Source organism: Aotus nancymaae, unplaced genomic scaffold, assembly GCF_030222135.1.
Source record: "Aotus nancymaae isolate 86718 unplaced genomic scaffold, 86718_ANA_hifiasm-v0.15.2.pri h1tg000011l, whole genome shotgun sequence".
Taxonomy (NCBI): domain Eukaryota; kingdom Metazoa; phylum Chordata; class Mammalia; order Primates; family Aotidae; genus Aotus; species Aotus nancymaae.
Window position 1 is genome coordinate 35457943 of NW_026988422.1, and position 23089 is coordinate 35481031.

Here is a 23089-nt window from a genome sequence, read left to right on the forward strand (position 1 = left end):
TGCTCCAAGTGGCATGCAATGCTACTCTAATCTGCTCCAACATCTAAACATGGCATTCCAACAACCAATCTGAAAAACTATCTTTAGTGGTTAATTCTGTCTGCTTATTCATTCCTCTACAACCTAGAGAATATGTTGTATTCATAATATTCTTTCCTCAAAGATATGTAATTTGTAATAATTTAAAATATATATTTAGACAGATTTGCTTGACAATTTGGTGCAAGTTCTAAATGGCACTTTGAATTTCATGAAAGCCTCAGTCAAGTCATTTTCCAGAAAGTTATCTTTAATGTCTATGCTAAATAAATAACACACACAGGACAAAATCATCATAGGTTTTTATCCAATTAAAAAAGGTGAAGAGGTACATCTACTATTCCAAATTCCAAAATCGAGCATCTATATATAAGAAATCACCTTGATTAATTTTTTTCAAGATTAACAAATGCCAAATCTATATTGGACAAAACAGACACAAATGTATTTGTGCAAATTATCTTTAAAAACACAGTATGGCTTAAAAGTTATCAATTATTTCCACATCATAACATATGAACATACTTTAGTCATTATTCTGCCTTAGCCATTGTTCTTAGTTCAAGTGAACACATGGTACACCTACAGGCAATATAAACCAAATTACTCTGCCCCAAATAAAAATAGAGAATTAGGATGCTATTGAAGCAAATTAATTTCTAGGGATTTTGGCAAGGACAATAAACATTAATAGAATTCCAGACATAAGATTTGCAGGGTTTATCTCTACCCTTTACAAGCTAGAAATTTATTTATTTTAGAAACCTTATCTGACTTAGAGGAAGTAGGCACAACTTGCTCCATTCTTCCTATCAAACAAAAATATGTAATTTTCAAAAATTAACTTATTACAAATCCAGTCAACAATTTCTTTAGAAAGGTAAAGTCTAACCTCTGCTTTGAGAAATCACAATAAAATTAAAGTTTAAAAACAGCCAACATTAAGAAAAAGAAGTAATTGAACCTGGGAGGAGGAGGTTGCAGTGAGCTGACACTGTGCCATTGCACTCCAACCTGGGCAACAATCATCCTGAGCTACAACTAACATGTAGATTATCCTGCAAGTCATACCAACAATTGCTCACTTTATTTACATTAATGACAAGTATAACATTTACCAATTACAGGTCTACAGGTTTACTTGTTGGTAGTAATTGAGTTTTCCCAATAGGATGTTTTGGAGAACCTTTGTACCAGACCCTTTCTCTTTCTGATGGTTTCCTAAGGACATTGTTATTTATCCCAGAAGAAATGCCCATATTTTTATTTACAACTGGTTTTAATATATCAAGATTAGTCAGATCATCCAAGGGAACCTTAACGTGGCCATCAGATAACATCTTCTGTTTACAAACCGTAGTAGACCCAAGAGAAGCATTCAATGAATCTGGGTGCTTCATCTTTAAGAAAGATTTCGAAGGTAACTCTATGTTTGACTTTGAAATTGTATCAATATTTGACTCTTCACATGACAGGGACTTCTGTTCTTTAGGACCTGATCTGATACACGTAACAGAGGAATCTTTTGATGTACTTTCCATACAAGAGGAAAGAGCACCATCACAGCTCACTGATTTGACCAAAGGAGAAGCTGTATCACCAAGACTCGCCAATTTATGCCTTATAGGTTGTCTGCTATACTCCAAGAAAGAATTAATTCTTCTGACAGACTGACGAACAGGAGTACGCTGAAACTTAAGAGGTGACTTGACTTTTGTTCTATTTGGTTCATTTAAAGAAAGCTTGTTAAACCACTGTATGTGATCGGAAACCTTTCTATGTTTGGTCATTTGTAAACTTTCAGAAACCGTTTCCTCACGTGTTTCCAATGACTGCTGTTTAGCAATTCTCACAGGCCTAGGTTTTGACAAGTTTGTTGTAACACATGTACTCTGCTGTGACAAAGAGGATCTAGCCTCGTCCTTGCTACGTGCTGCACACTTCGGTAAGTTATCTTCAATCATATTCTCATTCTCCTTTAGTTTATCATTTAGTTTTTCCTTTGGGGACTGCTGTTTCTTTATTTGTTCATCACTGGGAAATTCCTGCTTGCTTAAATAATCTTTTGGCATATTTGAATGAACATCTTTTTCATGTTCCATCTTCATCTGAGTTGAATAACATTTTATAGTTGCTTCTCTATCAAATGTTTGAGTTTGAAGGGGTGAAAAGTCTCTCTCTGAAAAACATTTTTCACCTTTACCAGTGTGGTGTTCATATTTCTCCTTTGATTCTACTACAGTCAAATCACTAGTTTCAAATAGATTTTCCTCTGGGCTATCTTCTACATAAGATGGTTCAGTTAATTTTACTTTCCCCACATTAGTTACTGATGACTGCCTGTGATTCATCAGTGCATGAAGATTACTTCCAGATTCAGAAAATGCTTTCTGAACTTTCACCAAAGTCTCTTTGGTCACGTTATTTTCATCCCCACTAAGAGAGCTTCCTGTTAGGTTGCTATTATGCTTATTGTGTAAATTGGAAGGGGTGAGTTCACATGAAGTAGCAAGTGACTTTTCAACCATATCATCATGCTCCAAAGAGTTTTCTACCTCAAGAGTTTCCACCATTGAAGAAGCCTCATTTGCATCTACTTCTTGAAAACTTGAATTATTAGGTCCTGTCCAAGACATCCGGTAATTTGTTCCAACTAGTCGCTCTGGAGTTAGTAAGTTTTCCTCAGACTTACTAACCTTTTCTGAACCTAAAATAAAGCAGTTCAGTGCTTAATCCTTTGTATTTAACCTTGTTTTGAAATATTATCCAAGCACACGGCAAATAAGTCACTACGCATTTAATTCTAATAAAGTATTTGTGTTATAAGAAATAATTTTTAACATAAAAATGTCAAACATTTTCATATTTACATGTATAACCATTTCCCAATTATTGATTAAAAAAATACGTTGCCAATTCTAATATTTTCACTATTCATATGTGAACTTTTAATCTCTAGAACAGTAAATTAATTAATATATTTTACCATTAAAAAAGCAACTAAAGCAGGATTTTTAGGTAAAACTCTAATAGCGGTATGCAAATGTACCTTTTTTGGGTAACTTTTCATCAACATCTGGACTAAAAAGCAAACCTGTTTTTACAGATTCAATTCTATTTTTTAAACTCTGTTGACTTGCAAGTCGCCGACCAACACTTTCATATCTATTGACACCAGAACATCCATTCTGTACAGAAAAGAAAAACAGAAAAAGTTTTAGTTAAGAAATAAGCCTAGTTAATTCAAAATATAAAGACAGAATAAATTTTTTTGTGGTGATCAAAATCTTTAGCTGATTTTAAAAGGCATATATAATTGAGAAACAATTTTTAACAATGACAAATATTCTTGCCTGTTAATGAAAACTGTAATCATTTGATTTGGCTATTAGTTGATATTTTATGATCTATTTTAAAAACAGTCTCACATATTCATTAATTTAAAAAATATTTGTGTGTGTTCTGACTGTGCTAGGGCCTGCTCACAAATAGCTGGGGCAGCAGGTACCCAGACCAAAATCTTACCCTTATGGAATTTACATTCTATCTAGATGGGGAAATTTAGACTTAAATAAGATAAACAGTAAATTATATTGAATAAATATAACACACAAGGTGAAAAGTGCTATGGAGAAAAGTAAAACAGGGTAAAAAGCATATGGAGTGGTGAAGAGTGGAGGTTTAATTTAAAATAGGGTGATGAGAAGATGATTTGTGAGTAAAACAAAACAAGGGCGAAGGCCATGAAGATTTAAGGAGGAAGAACATTACAGAAAGAGCAGAATGCCAGTGCCGTCTCTGAGACTGGAACAGAGTAAGCAAGGGGGACTGGAGGAGAGCGCAGAACTGCAGCCTGAGAACACATCATGTGAGGTACTGCAGGTCCACATGAGAACTCTGGCTTTTATTCAGAGTGAAATGAGGAGTCACTGAAGAGTTCTGAGCAGAGAACTACATAACCTAACAGATTTTAAAAGAGCAACTTCAGCTTCAGTACTGCAGCAAGGGTAGGAGAAGGTAGAACTATTAGTAGGAGCTTACTAGAGTCATCCAGCTGAGAGATGACAGAACTTAGAGAAAGTGGGAAAAGTAGTAACAGAGAGAATCAGTCAGTTTGGAGATACTCTAAAATCAGAAGTTAGACAAGATTTTCTAATGGATTAGACATGGTGTTTCAGAGAAAGTGAGGAATCAAGGATGTGACCATGGTTTCTGGTTTAAGTGACTGGAAGAATAATTGCCATAACTGAGATAGGGAAAACCACAGGTAACAGTGTTGTTTGGTGCAGGGGATAGCCGCAGCAAAGAAATGCATCTGCGTGGGACAGGTTACATCTGAAATGCCTATTGGATTAGACATCCAAGTAGGAGGGTCAAAAAAGCAGATGTTAAGAAACAGTCAAGTTGTTCAGAAGAGCATGTGGGACTAGAGAACATAAACTTGGAAGTTTTAAGTAAATACAGGTTGGGCATTCTAAGTCTGAAAAGCCAAAATTCTAGATGGTCCAAAATCCAAAGCTTTTATGCATCTGACATGCTCAAAGAAAATGCTCACTGGAACATTTCAGATTTTCAGATTAGGGATGTTGAACTGGTAAGAATAATGTAAATATTCCAAAATCCCCCTTAAAAATGGGAAATCTGAAACACTCTGCTCTCAAGCATCCTGGATAAGGGCTACTCAATCTGTATATAATGTTTAAAACTGATGATCACTTTGAGTGAGTGGAGGGAAAAAGAAGGTCCAAGGACTAAGCTTTGAGCACTCCAATGCAAGGAAATTTGATATCAACTCAAGTTTAAGAGTTTTGTATAAAAAGAACAGAATGAGATACTCACTGGAAGAAAGGCAGAGTTATGAGTGTTTTTTAGTATCAAGTTTACAGCGTTACGCTAATATAAAGATCAATAAAATGGTTAGAAACTTACTACATCTCTGCTATTTTTCCCTAGATTGAATTTCAAACGAAGAGATCTTCGAACCTTTTCTTTATGGCTGATTTTAGGAGAAAAGCACCCTGCTTTTCCTGATTCCACTCTAGAAGAAGCAGAATTTAAAATGTCAGTTTATAACATAAACACCAGAGAAATACTTGAAATATGAAATCTGAGAAAGAGTTCACAGCAAATCATATTGATAATAATTGGGCAGAGAAGTAATTCTTTAAAACTAATTCAACTTGAAGATGCTATATATGAACACATTGTATTTGCACATAAAAATGATCTGTTAATCTTAAAAGTTATTTAGTCAGTTATAAATCAAGATCATTAGAATAGACTAGCTTTTTAACCTAACAGAATTTTATTTTGAGACAGGGTCTCACTGTATGACCCAGGCTGGAGTACAATGGCATGATCACAGCTCACTGTAGCCTTGACATCCCTGGGCTCAGATGATCCTCTCACCTCAGCCTCACAGGTAGCTGGGACTACAGATGTGTGCCACCATACCTGGCTAATTTTGGTACTTTTTATTAGAGATGAGGTTTGTCCATGTTGTCCAGGCTGGTCTTGAACTCCCGAGCTCAAGTGCTCCACCCGCCTTGGCCTCCTAAAGAGCTGGGATTACAGGCATGAGCCACCATGCCCAGCCTCTAATAGGAAATTTTTAAATTACACCATCAACATAAAACAGGATTTTAAGCAAGCAAAGTGGCCTCAAATTAGTAATTTTTCCTGGTGGGTATTGAAAAGGCAATTGATTAATAAGTCTATAAAGGCAGAAGGGATTTAAAAAAATTATGACTCAAATATGGTTCTTGATAGAAAGATGAAACATTTTATTAACTATGTGTACACCAAATATTTATCCTATGAAAACAAAATATCCTGGATAAAGTACCTGCAAACTTTTTTGCCTGCAATTCTTTTACTTCGCCTTGGCACACCTGTAGTGATCAAATGGTTTCCACCAATGGGTACAGGAGACAGTGAACTCTGAGATGACCCTTCTGAGCTTGTATCATTGTGAACTATAAAAATAACCACATGTAATATACCACACATACTTATTTTCCTTTTAAAGTATAAAATACTAATAGCAGCAATTAGATTCAAAGCCTTAATTTCTATCCCAAGCAACAACCAAAATCACTTAATTTCGGGATAGAAACTTCAATTGTCAAATAACCCAACTCAGCTAAGAAAAAGCATTCATTTCTTACTTTTGAGTTGCCAATTAAAGGTCAGATTAAGCAATACTTTTATATTACAGCTTTTCTTTAACTTCTTCTAATAATACAAAGCAGGGGTAGGCACCATTGCAGACTGGAGAAAGAACAAGATTTGGAGACAGGCTTGAGTTTGCTCCATCACTTACTAAATGGCTTTAGGCTCTTAAAATGGACTTCTACGATGAATATTCCTGTCATCTATATAAAATGTTTAATAAGTACCTAGTAAATAATAGTAATTAATGGTATTATCAAAAATAAGCTACTGGCAAACAAGTTTGGAATCTGAGTATTTGAGAGACACCCGCTGGCCAACTGCTACCCACCTGACTCCAGAATGTAATTTGTCTAATATTTTTGGCAAGTAAACAAAAACTAATTATTCTATAACACATGCCTAATCACTTGACTGCTGCTGTGTTCCATGCAAATAATTATTGGTCACAAGAGAAGCTCAATTTAATTATTTAACACTATTTGTATTATGAAATCAACTATACTAAAAAATTTTGAAAGAAGTAAAATAGTTATGAACAAAGGCTCCATATACACTTGACTTACATTTGAATCATACCCAGGATACATTCAACCATCATGAACCCTCTCAATTCATCAGAGTTATTAATAAAGAATTCACAAAGTTTCCCAAACAGAGACATTCATGTTTTTTCAATTATGAAAACAAACAAAAAAAATACAACCACTATAGTAACTTTTGGGTGCATTTGGCTAAAGAAAATTTTGGAAGCCAATATAATACATCTAATGTGACATAAGTAGCTTTACTCTAGGGCTGCAGTCTAGTCACTTTAAAAATGTGTCAGGCTGGGCACAGTGGCTCATGTCTGTAATCCCAGCATTTTGGGAGGCTGAGGTGGACGGACTGCTTGAGCCCAGGAGTTCAAAACAGCCTGGCCAACATGGTGAAATCCCTTCTCTACTAAAAATACAAAAATTAGCTGGACATTGTGGTGCATGCCTGAAATCCCAGCTACTTGGGAGGCTGAGGCACAAGAATCACTTGAACCTGGGAGGTAGAGGTTACAGTGAGCCAAGATCATGCCACTGTATTCCAGCCTGGGAGACAGAGTGAGATTCTGTCTAAAAAAAACAAAAAGTGTCAATGGTCGCAAGAGGCACAGTCAGAATACATGGGACGATGCAAATTTATCACATAAATAAGAAAATCTCTAAACTTAGAAATCAACCTATTTTTAATTTTGCAAATGGAATTTGTTGAATTGTGGCTAAGAAAGTAGGGTCAAAGAAAAATGGTGTAAAAATAATAGGATTACTGTTGAACTTTTTAATTTTTTTAAAAAGAAAATTCACTGATTAGGCAAGCTCTAACTAAAAATAGCACAAGAATGTTTAACCTCTGTTTTGGGAGCTTGGAGGAGGAGAAGACAGAATCAACATGTTTATTCCTTGGGGAAGATGTAATGCTAATAAGCAAAGGCAGGTAGAACTACAATTCCCATTTGCCATTTGGAAAAAGTCCTCCAAACTGGAAAGACTTTTAAATATTAAAAAAAAAAACTGAACTATGTTACTTAAAAAAGTTTAAGTCTCCAATCTGTGAACACTAAAAAAGCTACAGACATAGGCTTCAGAGTTACTATCACCACATTTTAATGAGCCCTAGAGAACCTGTGAAGAAGTGGTTTCTTCTGGAAAACCTCGAGTTGCTATTCCATTCAACTTTTCAATAAAACAAATAAGTACTCTTTTGGATAACAGAAAAGAGAGGCTTTTAGGAAGAACTCATATGACTCAGATAATGAATTAAAAATGAAACTTTTAACATTGTCTGAAACTAACAAAATAAAAATCTAAAATAATCAGAGAACACTCACATTTTGACTAAATGTAAGATAAATGAGATGGAGGACCCTGGTCTTATTTAGAGTTTCATTTCAATTTTGGTTGATCATAAGGTTAATATGAGGCAACTTGTATTCTGTATATGTTAAAAGCCAACTGTATCTAAGACCCAGACTAGTCTTCAGATTAGCATGATCATACTCTATTTTAATTCTCTGAAAGCTCTGGTTGGCCACATTAGAACTCGCAATTAATTTGGAAGGAAATGGCTGGGCTGGTAAGGGATCCAGAAGCCATGGCACAAGGAACAGTGCCAACAAAGTTCTAAAGCTTTTACAAAAGGTACTTGAGTCTAAAACTTTAAAAATAGTCCCATTTTCAAACCATAACCTGCAATGGTTAACACTCCCACTTGGGAATCAGAGATGATCAAACATCTGGCAACCTCAATTCAACAAATGACAGCAATAAAGCTACAGCTATAGATCCAGAAGTAACTACAGCAAGATTCAGGATGTCTACTCACATAAAACCTAAGCATCAATGCTATCACCAGAAGCCCAAACTACTCTGGGTTATCATAATTTTCAATAGATGTGATCATAAAACACACACACACACACACACACACACACACATTATAGAAACAGTGTCTATTTTAAAAGGCAGGGAGTTTTACAAAAATTCATAAATTGGTTAAAACATAAAGTTCTAGTTCCTAAGGGTGGTATTATTAATATGAAATTGCATTTTGCCCAGAATAGGCACTCATTTTAATGTTTACAATCCATTTATATAAATTCTATTTGTTACCTGATACTGGTGTAGAACTGCTACTGAAGAGATTACTTGGCAACAGCTCAAAGTTAAAATTGTGCTTGACAGACTTCCTTTTCTTACTTGAGAAACCATGAGAAGAATCTACTGGCAGTTTACGCTTAGCATTTGGTGTAAGAATCATTGGTGATACAGACAGCTGGGCTGAAAAAAATACCAAAACAAAACCAACTTGTTTCTACTGCAGAGTTGACAAAATACAAAAGATTTACATAATTTCTTCTTATAAAGCTATTACTTAGAGCTAAAGAAAAAATGAGGCTATATTTACATCATCAGTTAAACAGATGTCATTTAACTGAAACACTCTACTACTATTTAAATGAAAATAAGGAAGTCACAGAGGCAAGATCTTAAGAGACATCAGTTACCTAAATCTAATAGACTAAAAGATGCACATGCTATACATTAAAGATTGTTAATGTAAAAATGAAATTACAATCAAGGAGTTGAAACAGAAACTAATTTAAATATTATTTTTGCTTTCCATTATAAATGAGTATTAACCAGTTCATTTCTTCACTCTAGAAAACAAAACAAAAGATCATGTTGCCTCTTACTGGCTGAATAATTTCAGCCACAAGCAAATTAGGATAAAAAATTGAAATATAAAATAATGAACTACTAGTCCTAAGATAAAAATGAGGTTGAACTATTTTCACATGCTCAAGATACCATCTAAATTACAAACAATGGAAAAGCATGATTAAGAAGATTAAAGACATAACAGACTAAAAAATTTTTGCCTATAATTTTGAGTTCATTATAGCCTATGTAATTAGCAATGTCACAACATACATAGTATATATAGTACAGTATCTCTATTAAAAATAATATTTTGCTTAAACCAAATTTGATTATTAACTAAAATAAGTTAGGTAATCATTACTGTAATTATATTTTGTAGAATACTACACAAATTTTCATTTAAATAAATGCATATAGTAAAGACCTACCAATCCCTTCTTGTTGAGGTGCAATAGAGGGTGTTCTGTTAGATTTAAATTTATTTAGTGCTCCACTAACAAAATCTGAAATGCAAGGCATAAGCAATTACAAGTTAACATTTACTTGTCTTTCACCAACAATTCATATTAATATTTGTGGTCTTCTTTCAACATCTAACTTCATATCAGCTTATACATTTTAAGTTATTTAATAGGAATTATTTCAAAACAGGAAAAATACTAAAGGATATATTTTTATTCGATTTCCCACTTATACTTCCATATCCCCCCCCCAAAAAATACAGAATGAAATGTAATACAAATACATATAATGTACAGTAAGGGTAGGGAAAAAGAAATCATTATATGTCGAGGCAAAAGATGACAGTCTGAACTGAGGCAAGAATGATGGAAATGGAGGCAGGAATAAAAGTATTTAAAAGATCAGTAGAGATGGAAGTAAAAACATTATATCAATAAATAGTATAAGCAAATGAATAAAGTGTGTGGAAAACAATAAATAACATAGTTTGACTAAATTTGCTCAAAGACAAGAAATAGTAGACAGGTATGCTAGAGCAATCCTATGAAAAACCTTTAATGCCAAGCTATAAATATCAGTATTATCAATTACAATTTCTGAAGGGTATGTGTGTGAGATACTTGAGTAGTTACACATTTAAAATGTAAGCCTTGACCAGGCACAGTGGCTCACATCTGTAATCCTAGCACTTTCAGAGGACGAGGAGGGCAGATTACATGAGGTGAGGAGTTCAAGATCAGCCTGGCCAACATGGTGAAATCTCATTTCTACTAAAAATATAAATTAGCCAGGCATGGTAGCATGCACCTGTAATCCCTGCTACTTGGGAGACCGAGGCAGGAGAATCGCTTGAACTCGGGAGGTGGAGGTTGCAGTGCACCAAGATAGCATCACTGCACTCCTGCCTGGGTGACAGAGCAAGACTCCATCTCCCCTCCAAAAAAAAAAAAAAAAAAAAATGTGCCTTAACAGCAATACATAGGGTAGATTTAAGAAGGCATAAAAACTAAGAAGATTCTTACAGTAAAGATGCAATAAACACTATGGAGATAGAATCTTATACAACGTGAAAGCTGTCTAATTATAGACGGTAGAGAAAGAGGTAGAACCATGGTTAAAGCTTGGGTATCTAGGGAATAGTGGTGCTGTGACAAGAAAATGAAATTCACACAGAATCAGATTAAAGAGGATGGAGATGGTCATTTCAAAACGTTAAGCTTAAAGCACCGATGAAAAGCAGATGTGATGGTGTCTAGCAAGCCATTAGTAAAGTGGAACTGACATTTTCAAGGTAATGGTGGTACAGATGTGGTGGTCATCTACTTAGATGCGATAACTGAAGCTACAGGAGTGGGAAAGAGGGCAATAAAGATGATCTGCATCTGAGAAATATCTCCATTTGGGATAGGAAGTTTTATGGGTTGCATTGTGCTCTCCAAAAAACGTATGCGTAAGTCCTAACCCCCAGTACCTATGAATGTGACCATACTTGGAATTGGTATCTTTACAGATGTACTTGAGTTAAGATGAGGTCATTTGGGTGGGCCCTAATCCAATGTGTCCCTCTAAGAGGAAAACTTTGACACAGAGCAACATCATGGAATGACATCCAAGGAATGCCAAGGACTGACAGCCACTACCAGGAGCCAGGAAGAGGGGAGAAAGGATTCTCTCCTGCAGGTTTCAGGCATTCCGCCAACACCTTGATTTTAGACTTCTAGCCTCCAGAACTGAGACAAATTTCTGTTAGTTTAAGCCACTTAGTTTGTAGTACTTTGCTACAGTAGCCCTAGAAAGATGATACACAAGTCATTAGTATTATCCTATCTACAAAGGAGGTAAAGAAGAAACAGGGGTATTCAATAACAAGCCAAAACATTAAAAAGGGAATGGGATAGTTAATAATATTTGGTTCTGATACTCACAAGATAAGAAATTTCTTAAAGTAATTAGAAGAATAATGGCCTCTGAATTCTTGATCAAGGAGATTACAAGTTTTATTATCTACTCCACCATCATAAAACTTTTGGTCTTTCTGATTCTTCCTTGATAATATTTCCTTCATTATTTATTTCATACTCCTAACTAACTAATCCATGTCAACAAGTTCAAACAACAATCTCATGCCTAGACCACTGACACACATTGCTGACCATTCTCCCTACTTCCAAGTCTCAATTCTTCAAGTCAGATAATTTTATAAAATTTTAAAATTATATCATGCCTCACATCATAAATCTTCAATGATTCACCAACACCCAGGTTAATATTCCAATTCTTTAGCCTGGCATTATGTTTACCATCCTTTATCCTTATGCTGAACCCTTCACTCAAGTCATACCACTCTATTTACATTAGACATAGGATACTTCTTCCCTACACAAATCCTTCTTCATAGCATCCTTCTCATCTAGAATAGGACACAAGTATTCTGATCCTCCACCCAATCCCCCTAGATTCTATCCATTCTTCACAAAGGTTCAGTTTGACTCTCTTTGATGAGTCCCTGATATTACAATCCAGGGAACTTTTCTCCTTTTAACACATTTTATGTTTGCACTAAAGATTTAGCACTTAATATTAGACTGTACTATCATTTCAACTTTTTACATGCATATATCCTATCTTTCCAGCTGTGCTGTAAGCATCAAAAAGGCATATACCACAGTTCATGCTTCTTTATGTGAAATGTACTTTAGATTAAATCAAATCACTGTACCTCCATAAAATGGGACTGCCACTTACCTCCTACACTTTGCCTTCTCTTTCTCTTATATTCACCAGGAGTTTCATATTCACCTTCTTCAAAGCCTTCCAGTGATGGAGTGGCACAGAGACCATCAATACCCAACATAGCTGGTACCTTTTCCAGGATAAAATCTGGTACACGTCCTAAATGAAAATGTTCACAAGTAAGACAATTATTATCCTTCCTCCACTCTTCCCCTAAAATGTTTAGATAGTAATATACCAACTTTTTTTTTAATTGCAGGAGGGGTGGGTATGCTGGGGTTGGGGTGAGATCAGTAATATACCAACTTTCTAACAGTTGCCTTCATAGTACCTTTGGAATAAACAGAGATCTTCTTCATTTAAACAAATTCTGTTAATAATGCAACTAAATCTTACCAATATCTGATGCATAATCAATAAGAGTCTGTATTACTGCAGCCTGTAATCGTAGCTTTTTTTCTGTGTTAGCAGACATCTTTTCATGTCCTTCACTTGTCTGAAGAAGATTTGGTGCAAATATTACTGCAAGATTGCTGCTATCCATCTTATTCTCACTGGATCTTAAGTGAAAAAAGGCATTATTAGATGGAGCCAAAGGTAAAAATGTAAGATTTAAAATAACATATGTAGTACATTTTGAAGACATCTATCAGTCACACACAAGTCAAAACAGTTACCCTTCATCTACATGATTGGCGTGAACACAAGAAAGAACCAGAAATATATAGCCTCTCTGTAATTAAATATGTATTATAAAAACCCCGACAATCTTAGAGTTCATACTTTGCTTTTCCACACAAATTGAACATCTTTATCTGAGCTTCAAACCTACATATAAAAAGCTGGAAGTATCAGAAGTCAGCAAATACGTCTAGAATAAGCAGGCTCGCTGAGAACAGGGAGAGGGAAATTTTGAAAAACAAAACATAAATATTTAAAAAACCCAGTAATCAAAGCCTTTCAGTAGACAATGAATCTTATAAACACCAATGAGCCATCAAGGCATTCATAATGATGACTTTAATATTAAATCATTTGGTATATTATTTCTTAAATTATACAGAGTACATGCCTTACAGTAAAGATGTAATTTTTAAAGAAAAATTTCCATCCACAAGCATAAAACATTAGTTAGTTGAAAAATTCAACTATTATTTGCCAAGAGTTTTAATTACCACTTACTTAAGAGAAACATTCTTGAGAAAGTTAAAGAAATATCTTAATACATGAACTGTGTGGTCAGCCAGCAGACAGGACAGCAACAGCGTAGCTTTATTCTTTTCCTCTGTGCCTAACTGTTGAGCTTTCAAAAGTGCTTCATGCAAATCAGCTGGGAAAATGGGCTCTGGTAATTCCCTAAAAAACTGCTTCAGAAGTCCTGCAATATCACAGGGAGGTGCAGAAGATAGGCAACCTTCACCATGATCCAGTTTATTCTGAAATAAATATAATAATCTTGAATATTTTGGCAACTTAAGAGTTTATTGTGAATAAAGTATCTTTTTTGTTAACACTCTAATTAGAGAGTTATAATAAATTTCTCTTAAATCTATTTTAATATATGTCATTACTTTTTATTTTTAATGATTTTTAAATTTATTTTTATTTTTGTACAAATGTAATGCAGACTATGTGGCACAGGCTGGCTTCAACTCCCAGGCTCAAACAATCTTCCTGCCTCAGCTTCCCAAGTAGCTGGGACTACAAGCACATGCCACCACACTCAGCTGTACAGCTCATTCTAGAAGGCTAAAAACAATACAACTTAACAAATCTTTTCATTTTATGTAATAGTTTATAGAAATAAGAACCATAAATTTAAAAGTACTCTATTAAATTTTTATAGCACAATAGAAATAATATACCATTTCTTTTGGGAAAAAAATTATTCTGCCATGAAAATATGCAAATTCAATTTCTGTCAACTACTCATATAATAGTTCTAAATATTTCAGTTTTAAAAACCAAATCAGAAAATGGTTCAAATGAAAAATGATAGTTCAACAATAAGCTTACCTTTAGTGCTTTTAGGCGAATAACAGATCCTGATTTCCGAAAAAGCCCTTCTGTATGAATATGTTCTTCTAAAGATGTGCAAGCATCGACAAGAAAGCTGAAAGAGTTATTTTTTCAGGTGGCTAGATACACATCTTATCAAACCCTATTCCTCTCCTAACATACATGAGCAGGCCAAGCACTACGCACCTTTCAGAAGCTCTAAAGCCACAAATCCCTGTAGTCTTTAAGACAAAATGTTACTTTTAGTTGTCTACTTGCTTCCCAAATTCTTTTCGAAGGTTCATCCTTTTACTCACAACAACGCCAATGTGCCCATGAAATTTGATCTTTCTCAATTCCACTTCATTTCTCTGCTTCCCTTCAGAGTATAAGACTTGTCTTTTTTTGCTGCCTCTACTTCTTGATATCTCAGTCTCTACTCACCCTTCTCCAATCATTCTCATCCCCCATTACTCCAAAGAAATAGCTCTCTTCAAGCTCACTAATGGCCTCTGCCTTGCCAAATCCATAGTCAAAATGTTGTCCTCCTATTGCCTGATCTACACACCTGGTCCCTTCCCTGTTCATCTTAAAAATACTTTCTCCCTATTCTTTCAGTTTTCCTGCTATCTCCCTGACTGCTCCTTCTCAAACTTCTTTTCTCACTCCTCTTATGCCAGACCTCTACATACTGGACAACTCAGGGCTCCATCTAATGCCTTCTTTTATCTACTATTTCTCCATGGGTGATCTTCTCATCTCCTATGTTGCCCCAAAACAGGGAGAGTTTTTTCCCCCTCACCCCAACATTATCCCTCAGAAAAGTAGGATATATCCCAATCCTTACAAGCCTTTTCATATTAAGGGGAATGTGCTCAATTTCTTTATTTTCAACAATAACCTCAATCAATGGTGGCTTTAGATACCTAGAAGAACAGCTGGGATCCACAAACTAGAATGAATATCAGCTACAAATAACTGATACAGTTGTACTGGTGCACAGTGGCTGAATGTCAGCCCTGTTTACAGAAGGTAACTGACAAAACAGTCTTCTTAAATAAGTAGGTCATGAAATTACAATGAAGATTTAGTCATTATTCCTGGGAATATTACTTTGCAATTCCAGATGCTGAACATCTGTTTTGTTTTTTTCTAAATTTTTTTTGTTTTTGTTTTTATTTTGAGACAGGGTCTCACTCTGTCACCCAGGCTGGAGTGGTGCGATCACTGCTCACTGCAACCTTTGCCTCCTGCACGCAAGTGATCTTCTCACCTTAGCCTCCCAACTAGCTGACACTACAGGCACATATCACTATGCTCTGCTAATTTTTCTATTTTTTGTAGAGACAAGGTTTCACCATGTTGCCCAGGCTGGTCTTAAATTCCTGGGCTCAAGTAATCTACCACCTCAGCCTCCCTAAGTGCTGGGATTATAGGCATGAGCTATTGTGCCCAGTCTGTTGAAAATCATTATAAGGGGCCGGGCGCAGTGGCTCACGCCTGTAATGTCAGCACTTTGGGAGGCCAAGGCGGGTGGATCACGAGGTCAAGAGATCGAGACCATCCTGGTCAACATGGTGAAACCCCATCTCTACTAAAAATACAAAAAATTAGCTGGGCATGGTGGCACATGCCTGTAATCCCAGCTACTCAGGAGGCTGAGGCAGAAGAATTGCCTGAACCCAGGAGGCGGAGGTTGCAGTGAGCCGAGATCGCGCCATTGCACTCCAGCCTGGGTAACAAGAGTGAAACTCCATCTCAAACAAAAAAAAAAAAAAAAAAGAAAATCATTATAGGTTTTTCATTATAAGAAAATCAAGCCTTTCATAAGTCATTTAAAAAGCAAATAGGTTAAGTGGTTATCTAAGAAAACTATGAATCTACACGTATAGGATGAATGGGGGAAAACTGTCCTAAGGCAGCAAGGTGTTCAATAACTGCTTTTGGATGACACTTCAATTAAAAACCTAGATTATCAGTCTATAGTAGCCAAAATGAACTCTATTTTAGATGGAGGGGAAAATAATCAAGTGATAAGTTTCATCAAATGCATTTTAAAATTATAGTCTTAAAACATAACTTTCCTACTAATTTCTGATGCAGTTAGAATAGGCCAGCACAGTGGCTCATGCCTGTAATCCTAGCACTTTGGGAGGCCGAAGTGGGTAGATCACCTGAGGTCAAGAGTTTGAGACCAGCCTGGCCAACATAATGAAACCCCATCTCTACTAAAAACACAAAAATTAACTGGGCATGGTGGTGGGCATCTGTAATCCCAGCTCCTTGGGGGCTGAGACAGGAGAATCACTTGAACCCAGAAGGTAGAGGTCACAGTAAGCCAAGATCACGCCATTGCGATCCAGCCTGGGCAACAAGAGCAAAACTCTGTCTCCAAAAAAAAAAAAAAAGGAACAAAAAGTTATTTAAGTAATACCAATATTTTCACAAATACTCTAATATCTTAGCTTAAATATTCTTTTATCCAATATTCCTTTTCTTTTGAAGAGACAAGTCTCACACTGTTGAAAATGCTGGAGTGCAGTGGCAATGATCATAGCTTACTGCAGCCTCAAACTCCTGGGATCAAGCGATCCTCTGCCTCTGCTTCATGAGTAGGTGGGACTACAGGTGCACACCACCTTGCCCAGATGATTTTTCTTTTAGATTTTTGTTGAGATGGAATCTTGCTTTGTTGCCTAGACTGGCCTTGAAATCCTAGACTCAAGCGATCCTCCCACCTTGGCCCTTAAAGTGCTGGGATTACAGGCCTGAGGCACTGTTCCTGTCCTATCTTTTTTAAGCAAACAACAAAAAAAGTCAAAATTATTACTGAACTGGTAATTCAGTAATTACTTAATCTGACTTGTGACAAAAGAATTCCTATAGAACTGAAAACTGACTTGACAGAACGAAAATTATTTGTGATTTCTAACATTTACTCATTACTAGACTTTAAAATTCAATCCCGAGAATGAGTATGAATTTTAAATTTAAAATATGTAAAAGTTAAAAAAAAATTCAGATGAGACTTTGGCAGGTAAATTTTTATAAAAAAATAAAATTAAAAAAAAATTTTAACATTAGCTAATGAGATAAAATCATTTGCTGGTTTTAAACAAGTATGTTTTAATCAATTATTTCTTTTTAAAATCTCTAAAACCAGTTTGAAATGTTTACCCTCTTCTTCTTCATTTGCCTGGCTAGAAAGCAGTGGTAAAATCTCAGCTCACTACAGCTTCAACCTCCTGGGCTCAAGCGATCCTCCTACCTCAGACTTGCAAGTAGCTGGGACTACAAGTGTATACCACCCAGCTAATTTTTCTATCTTTTGTAGTGACAAGGTCTCACCATGTTGCCCAGGCTGGTTTTGAGCTCCTGGACTCAAGTGATCCACCCATCTCGGCCTCTCAAAATGCTGGGGTTACAGGCACGTGCCACTGTGCCCAGCCTTCTTGATTTCAAACTCTGCTTACCTTGGAATGTGTCCGTATTCTGGTACAGCAGAATGGGGCAGTGCATTAAAAGGTACTCCGAATATTTTACCCTAAAATGACAAATTCAGTTACTCTAACACAAATATTAGGCATAATATCAGTTTTCTTAAACTTCAGGCAAATTAAAAACCCCAGGAAATAAAAAAAAATCAGAAATAAATAACTATCAATCAAGACAAAAGCAATTATTTCAAGTGCATTCGATAACAATTACTATATTAGTATGCTAAGTGCAGGGAACACAAATATGACCAAGATAACGTCATTCCCCTCAAATAATCTAGTAAACTCAGTTTCCAATCTGATCATAAAAAATTAATTTGGTTAGTGTTTAGTAAATTCTTAAAACAGAATTTGGTCTAAAACACTAACATTTTCCCCAAAATACTATATGTTCTTTTAATGACCTTATAAACACCGACTATATACTTTCTTTGGTCTTCTTATAAATAGTTACACAAAAGGCTAAGTCAACTGAAAAACAAAACAATAATTTCTGTCACTCATTGAGTCTTCCTAAAATTACATCAGAAGAGGTTATTTTCACACCTAATACATTTTCCACCTTCAACAGAAGAGAGCTTTTCAAACCATGCCCTGAGGTAAGCAAGGCAGGGGTGTGCAAATATTTAAGTCAAACTTTACTACCTGGAAACCCATTTTTAAAACCTCACATTCAAATTTTAATACATTGAAGATCCCAAGAGTAAAGCTGTGTGTTGGTTAACTTGAATGATTTTGCACACTCAAGAATAAAGAATCTGACACTATCTTTGTGCATACATTCGAACTTCTTAAAAATGCGTCACCAATTAAGAAGTCTGCAGTTTTGCAAGGCACTGAAAGGTAAATTCAAGCCTGTAAATGTCTGGTTATTCAAAATTAAGTGGACATGCATAATCTCACATATTAATTTAGTTTACATGCCTCTGCTCTGTGAATGCCGTTAATATTATTATTTTTTTGATGTCACAAGTTATCAAGCAAGAAGCATTTATGTATTAAGAGCATTTTATTTAACTTTATATTTACAATAAAAATCAGTCAGCATTGTTAATGACACAACACAGTAACAAAATTGTACTAATTCCCTTTCAACCACCTGGCTCCATTTAATCTACAAATATTGTAAGGTGAAAAGACAGTATGGCATAATGAGTACTTGAGAGTAGGTTCCTAAAGGCAAAAACGCCAGGTTTTAAATCTTGACTCTTGTATCAGCTCAGTGATCTGGATCAAATTAACATTCTGTCCCTCAGTATCCTCACACAGATTCTATGTCATAGAGGTATAGGAAGAACTAAGTGTACGAAGAACTAAATGAATTAAAACATGCAAAAAACACTTGTATCAGTATCTGACATAGAATAAGCATTTGAAAAATATTTGTTAATATTATGATTATCATTTTAAGCTGAGCTATTTAAAAAATATTACTACGGGCAACCCCTTTATTGGGTAAATCAGAATTTTCTTGATACTGTGCAACCAAACCAAATGCAAAAATAAATCAGATGCTTGAGCTGAAAAGTCTACTTCTGTTATATATAACTAGAATTCAGCATGTTTTTTTCCCTTGTCTTATTTAAAATAACTGGCTTCACAAGTAACCACTATAATCTCATAAAATGTTTTTAAAACTTTATGTATAGAATATCACCTACAATATCATTTAAAAAAAGATTTATAAAGTACTTTTATTTAAAAGCTGAAAAACTACAATTAGTTAACAAACACCAATGGGCTAAAGAAACTTGTCAAACAAATTACCTATCCCATTAGATCTCATAACACAATGATTTTCTATATTTCTTCATTAGAATATTCTTATAAGTGTTTCTAGCTGAATTTATATAGCATGATTACCAATTAGGAGGCAGACCACTGGTTGTCAGTGGCATGTGACAGGCACTGTGCTAGGCCTATATAAAGCCCTTCACTTTTTAAAAATCCCTAAACAATCCAAGGAGAAATACCACTGTTCCTACCTTATAAATAGAAAACTGAAGCTTAAGGAAATCAAACAAGCAGCCCAAGTATACAGATGTAGTAGGGTTGGAACAGGACTGAAACTCAGGTCTATGTGACTCTAAAAGCAGGCATCAGTTTTCCTTGTTAAGGGGTGAAAAAAAGTTCACATACAAACTCTTCCACATACTTACAAAATCAGCTACATTTGAGATCTTGGAAAGCCAGTTTTACAATCAGAAGAAATCACTGTAGCTTTTTAAATATAAGTACATGTATTGCCATTAATTTGCGACCAACAAAAATAATTTCTCCAAAGTTTATTGGCTATTAAGAGGTACACATATTACTTTTGTTGGTGGTTTTCTTCTCCAAGCATTTTTTTTTAGAAAGCTTAAACTATTAAGAGCAATGTACATTAATTTTATTAGCCTGTCTCCAAGTACTAGGAAGTCCCATATAAATTAGGCACATACATTTAAAATGCTTTACATTCAGTTTACTTTTCACAATGAAATTCTTGATTATGTGACAGAGCTATTAAAATCTCATTCAAAATCCCTTTACCTAAACCACCAAAACACCAGCAACTTTTCAATTATTCCACTCTGGCTTCTCAATTTACTCACATTTAAAAAAAAAAAAAGCTATCTCAAAAGTATGACATGACCAAGCACCGAACTTGTTTCTCAAATTAGTGAATATGCAGTTATCATTTCAAGTCTATTTCTAATGTTCTGTCATACTTCGTCATCTATGGATTCATCTAGAAAATGCACTGGTCTCCCTTGTCCCTCTACAAACCTTACTCTATAACAAAGGTGGAGGGGTAGGTACTACCTGTTCAAAACACAGTAAACTGGCAATATCTGAAGACATTTTTAATTGTCACAACTGAGAGATGCTACCAGCATCTAGTGGGTAGAAGCCAGACATGCCGCTCAACATCCCACAATTCACAGAACAGCACATCCTCTTCCCCCTAACAAAAATTATCTAATCCAAAAAGTCAATAGTGCTGAGGTTGGAAAATCCTGCAACTTTCTCTCAATGATCAAAAATCCTTGGAAAAAAATCAAGAACGCCACTTTTTAAATACCAGCAATTGACCATCCGAACTGAATTACACATCTAAACATTCTCTTTTTGATACAGAGTGAACATTTTATTTCAGCATGACCTGGCAATAAGTGATTATGAAGTGTGTGCCCTTTCTTTTAAACCTAAATCCCCTTTCACAGAACTTACCCCTATTTCCGTGGCTGTTGTTTCTTGTCTCCTGCGATCACACTGCCCACGGACACCCTTGACCTTAATGCCATAAACGGCCCGAAGATGCTGCAACAGGACCAACCTCACCAGCCTCTGATCCCACATCCCGGACAAGTCGACCACTCTTTGAGACAGGATACGGGTCCCGACCCTTGTTCGCCACCAAGTCTTCCAATTTCCACACGCTCTCAAATTTGAACTCCGCTCGCCTGCCTTCCGGCCCCGTCTGGCACTCCCGCAGCCTCGACCCCTGGCCACTTCCACTGCTTTTCCTTGATCCTCACTCACATCCACCTACGCAGACCCTCTTCTCTTAGCCCTTTGATCCAGCAACACCTCACTCTTCCTTCACTTACACCGACCTTCTTTATGGTCACCCAATCCTTTCAGCTACTCACATAGACTTCCCTTTCTGATTCTTTCGGTTCCTCGCCTATAGCCAGATTCTCACCACTTCCGGCTACTTCCAACGATCCCCCTTCCTCCAAACCGACTGTCCCCGTCTGGTTCGCTCTGAAATGTGAAGAGGACCCTTCTCGCTCCTCCAGCCCTAGCAGGCTCAGCTGGGCGCTGCGCCCTCGCCCTAACCTGGCCGCCGGACCAGCCGGCTGCTCAGGTAACTCTTCCAGTCCCGGTGCCCGCCCGGGCTGGTCGCCGCCGTCACCCCGTCTCACAGGCGGTTCGTTCCCTCCCCCATCAGCCTGCCTCTGGCTCCTGGCCTGTACATCGCGGTGCGCTCACTGAAGCCAAGCCGTTAGCCTCATGCCTCCGCCCCCAGCTCCTCCGCAGACACCCGGGGCCACCGCGGCCGTCACACCCACAGTTTCAGCCCAGGCTCAAATGGCAGAGCCAAACAGCGCTCCGTATCTGATTGGTCCACTGCTCTTTTCAAAATCAGGACCCAGGAGGGTGGCCAGGAGCTGCCTGTCTAGGTAGATGCGGGCGAAGGGGTGTAATGGGCAAACCCAGCAAACATGAAAAACAGGATGAGTTTCACTTGTTCTTTCAAGGCTAGTTTTTGGGACGGAGGAATACTGTTTAAAGGATATTTAAATACACCTGACCTGCGCCTGAGACCCTACACAGTATTTGAGGAAATGTAATAGACACCTTATTCCCGTGTTTTTTTTTTTTTACGAGCTCGGCTGTCGCTGAAGGCCCTCTTACGTGAATCTGTTCTACGGAACCGCATGTGAGACAATTTGAGTCAGGATTCATAAACGCTGATTTTAGTAACCCTAACTCATGGCCCTTGGTGGGAACTTAGGCTGTGGGGATTGGTCTTTGTTTGGGGGACTGATGGTGATGCTGAAATCTTATTGGAAATTAAGTTCAACATAGGAATTTAAGTACAATCATAGGAAATTAAGTACAACAAAGAAGACCTGTCACGAAAGGAAAGTGCGGAAGAAATGCGAAGTCTCCGGGAGGTGGCAGCTGCAGAAGGTTCATTCAATGGGATTTAGAGTCAGAAGACGAGGAGCCCAGCTTCCGGTTCAGACGTTGCTAGGCTTGGTTATCTTGTTGACCTGCACGACTGCAAACGCCCTGAGATGCTTGTGCATTCTGAAACATCAGCGATCCCTTCAAGATATCCCAAGGCGGGATTTAGGACGGGAGACATGGACTCGATTTCAATACAGATAATATAGTATACATTTACTACCACCACATCTCACGTCCACGTAAACTTGGGGAGGGCAGCAACAGAACTTCATCTGCCATATGCACTGCTGTATTCCCATTACCAAATAGTGC

The 23089-nt window shown here is 36.6% G+C and overlaps 1 protein-coding gene across 2 annotated transcripts; it reads right to left on the minus strand.

Annotated features, from left to right (window-relative positions):
* Positions 1 to 324: 324 nt before the first annotated feature.
* On the minus strand, positions 325 to 22148 carry ARHGAP11A (Rho GTPase activating protein 11A). 2 transcript variants are annotated; one of them, XM_012465317.2, is made up of 12 exons: positions 21308 to 22148; positions 18071 to 18141; positions 14616 to 14712; positions 13782 to 14035; positions 12996 to 13159; positions 12612 to 12758; positions 9833 to 9907; positions 8853 to 9020; positions 5885 to 6014; positions 4969 to 5077; positions 3089 to 3227; positions 325 to 2746 (listed from the first exon to the last, which is right to left on the minus strand). In XM_012465317.2, the coding sequence occupies exons 1-12, from the start codon at positions 21434 to 21436 to the stop codon at positions 1161 to 1163; spliced, it is 3069 nt and encodes a 1022-aa protein (XP_012320740.2). In that variant the 5' UTR covers positions 21437 to 22148; the 3' UTR covers positions 325 to 1160. The 2 variants fall into 2 exon arrangements, with proteins under 2 accessions (XP_012320740.2, XP_064230894.1); XM_064374824.1 differs by having other exon boundaries at positions 14616 to 14683; positions 21308 to 21396.
* Between the last annotated feature and the right edge of the window lie 941 nt (positions 22149 to 23089).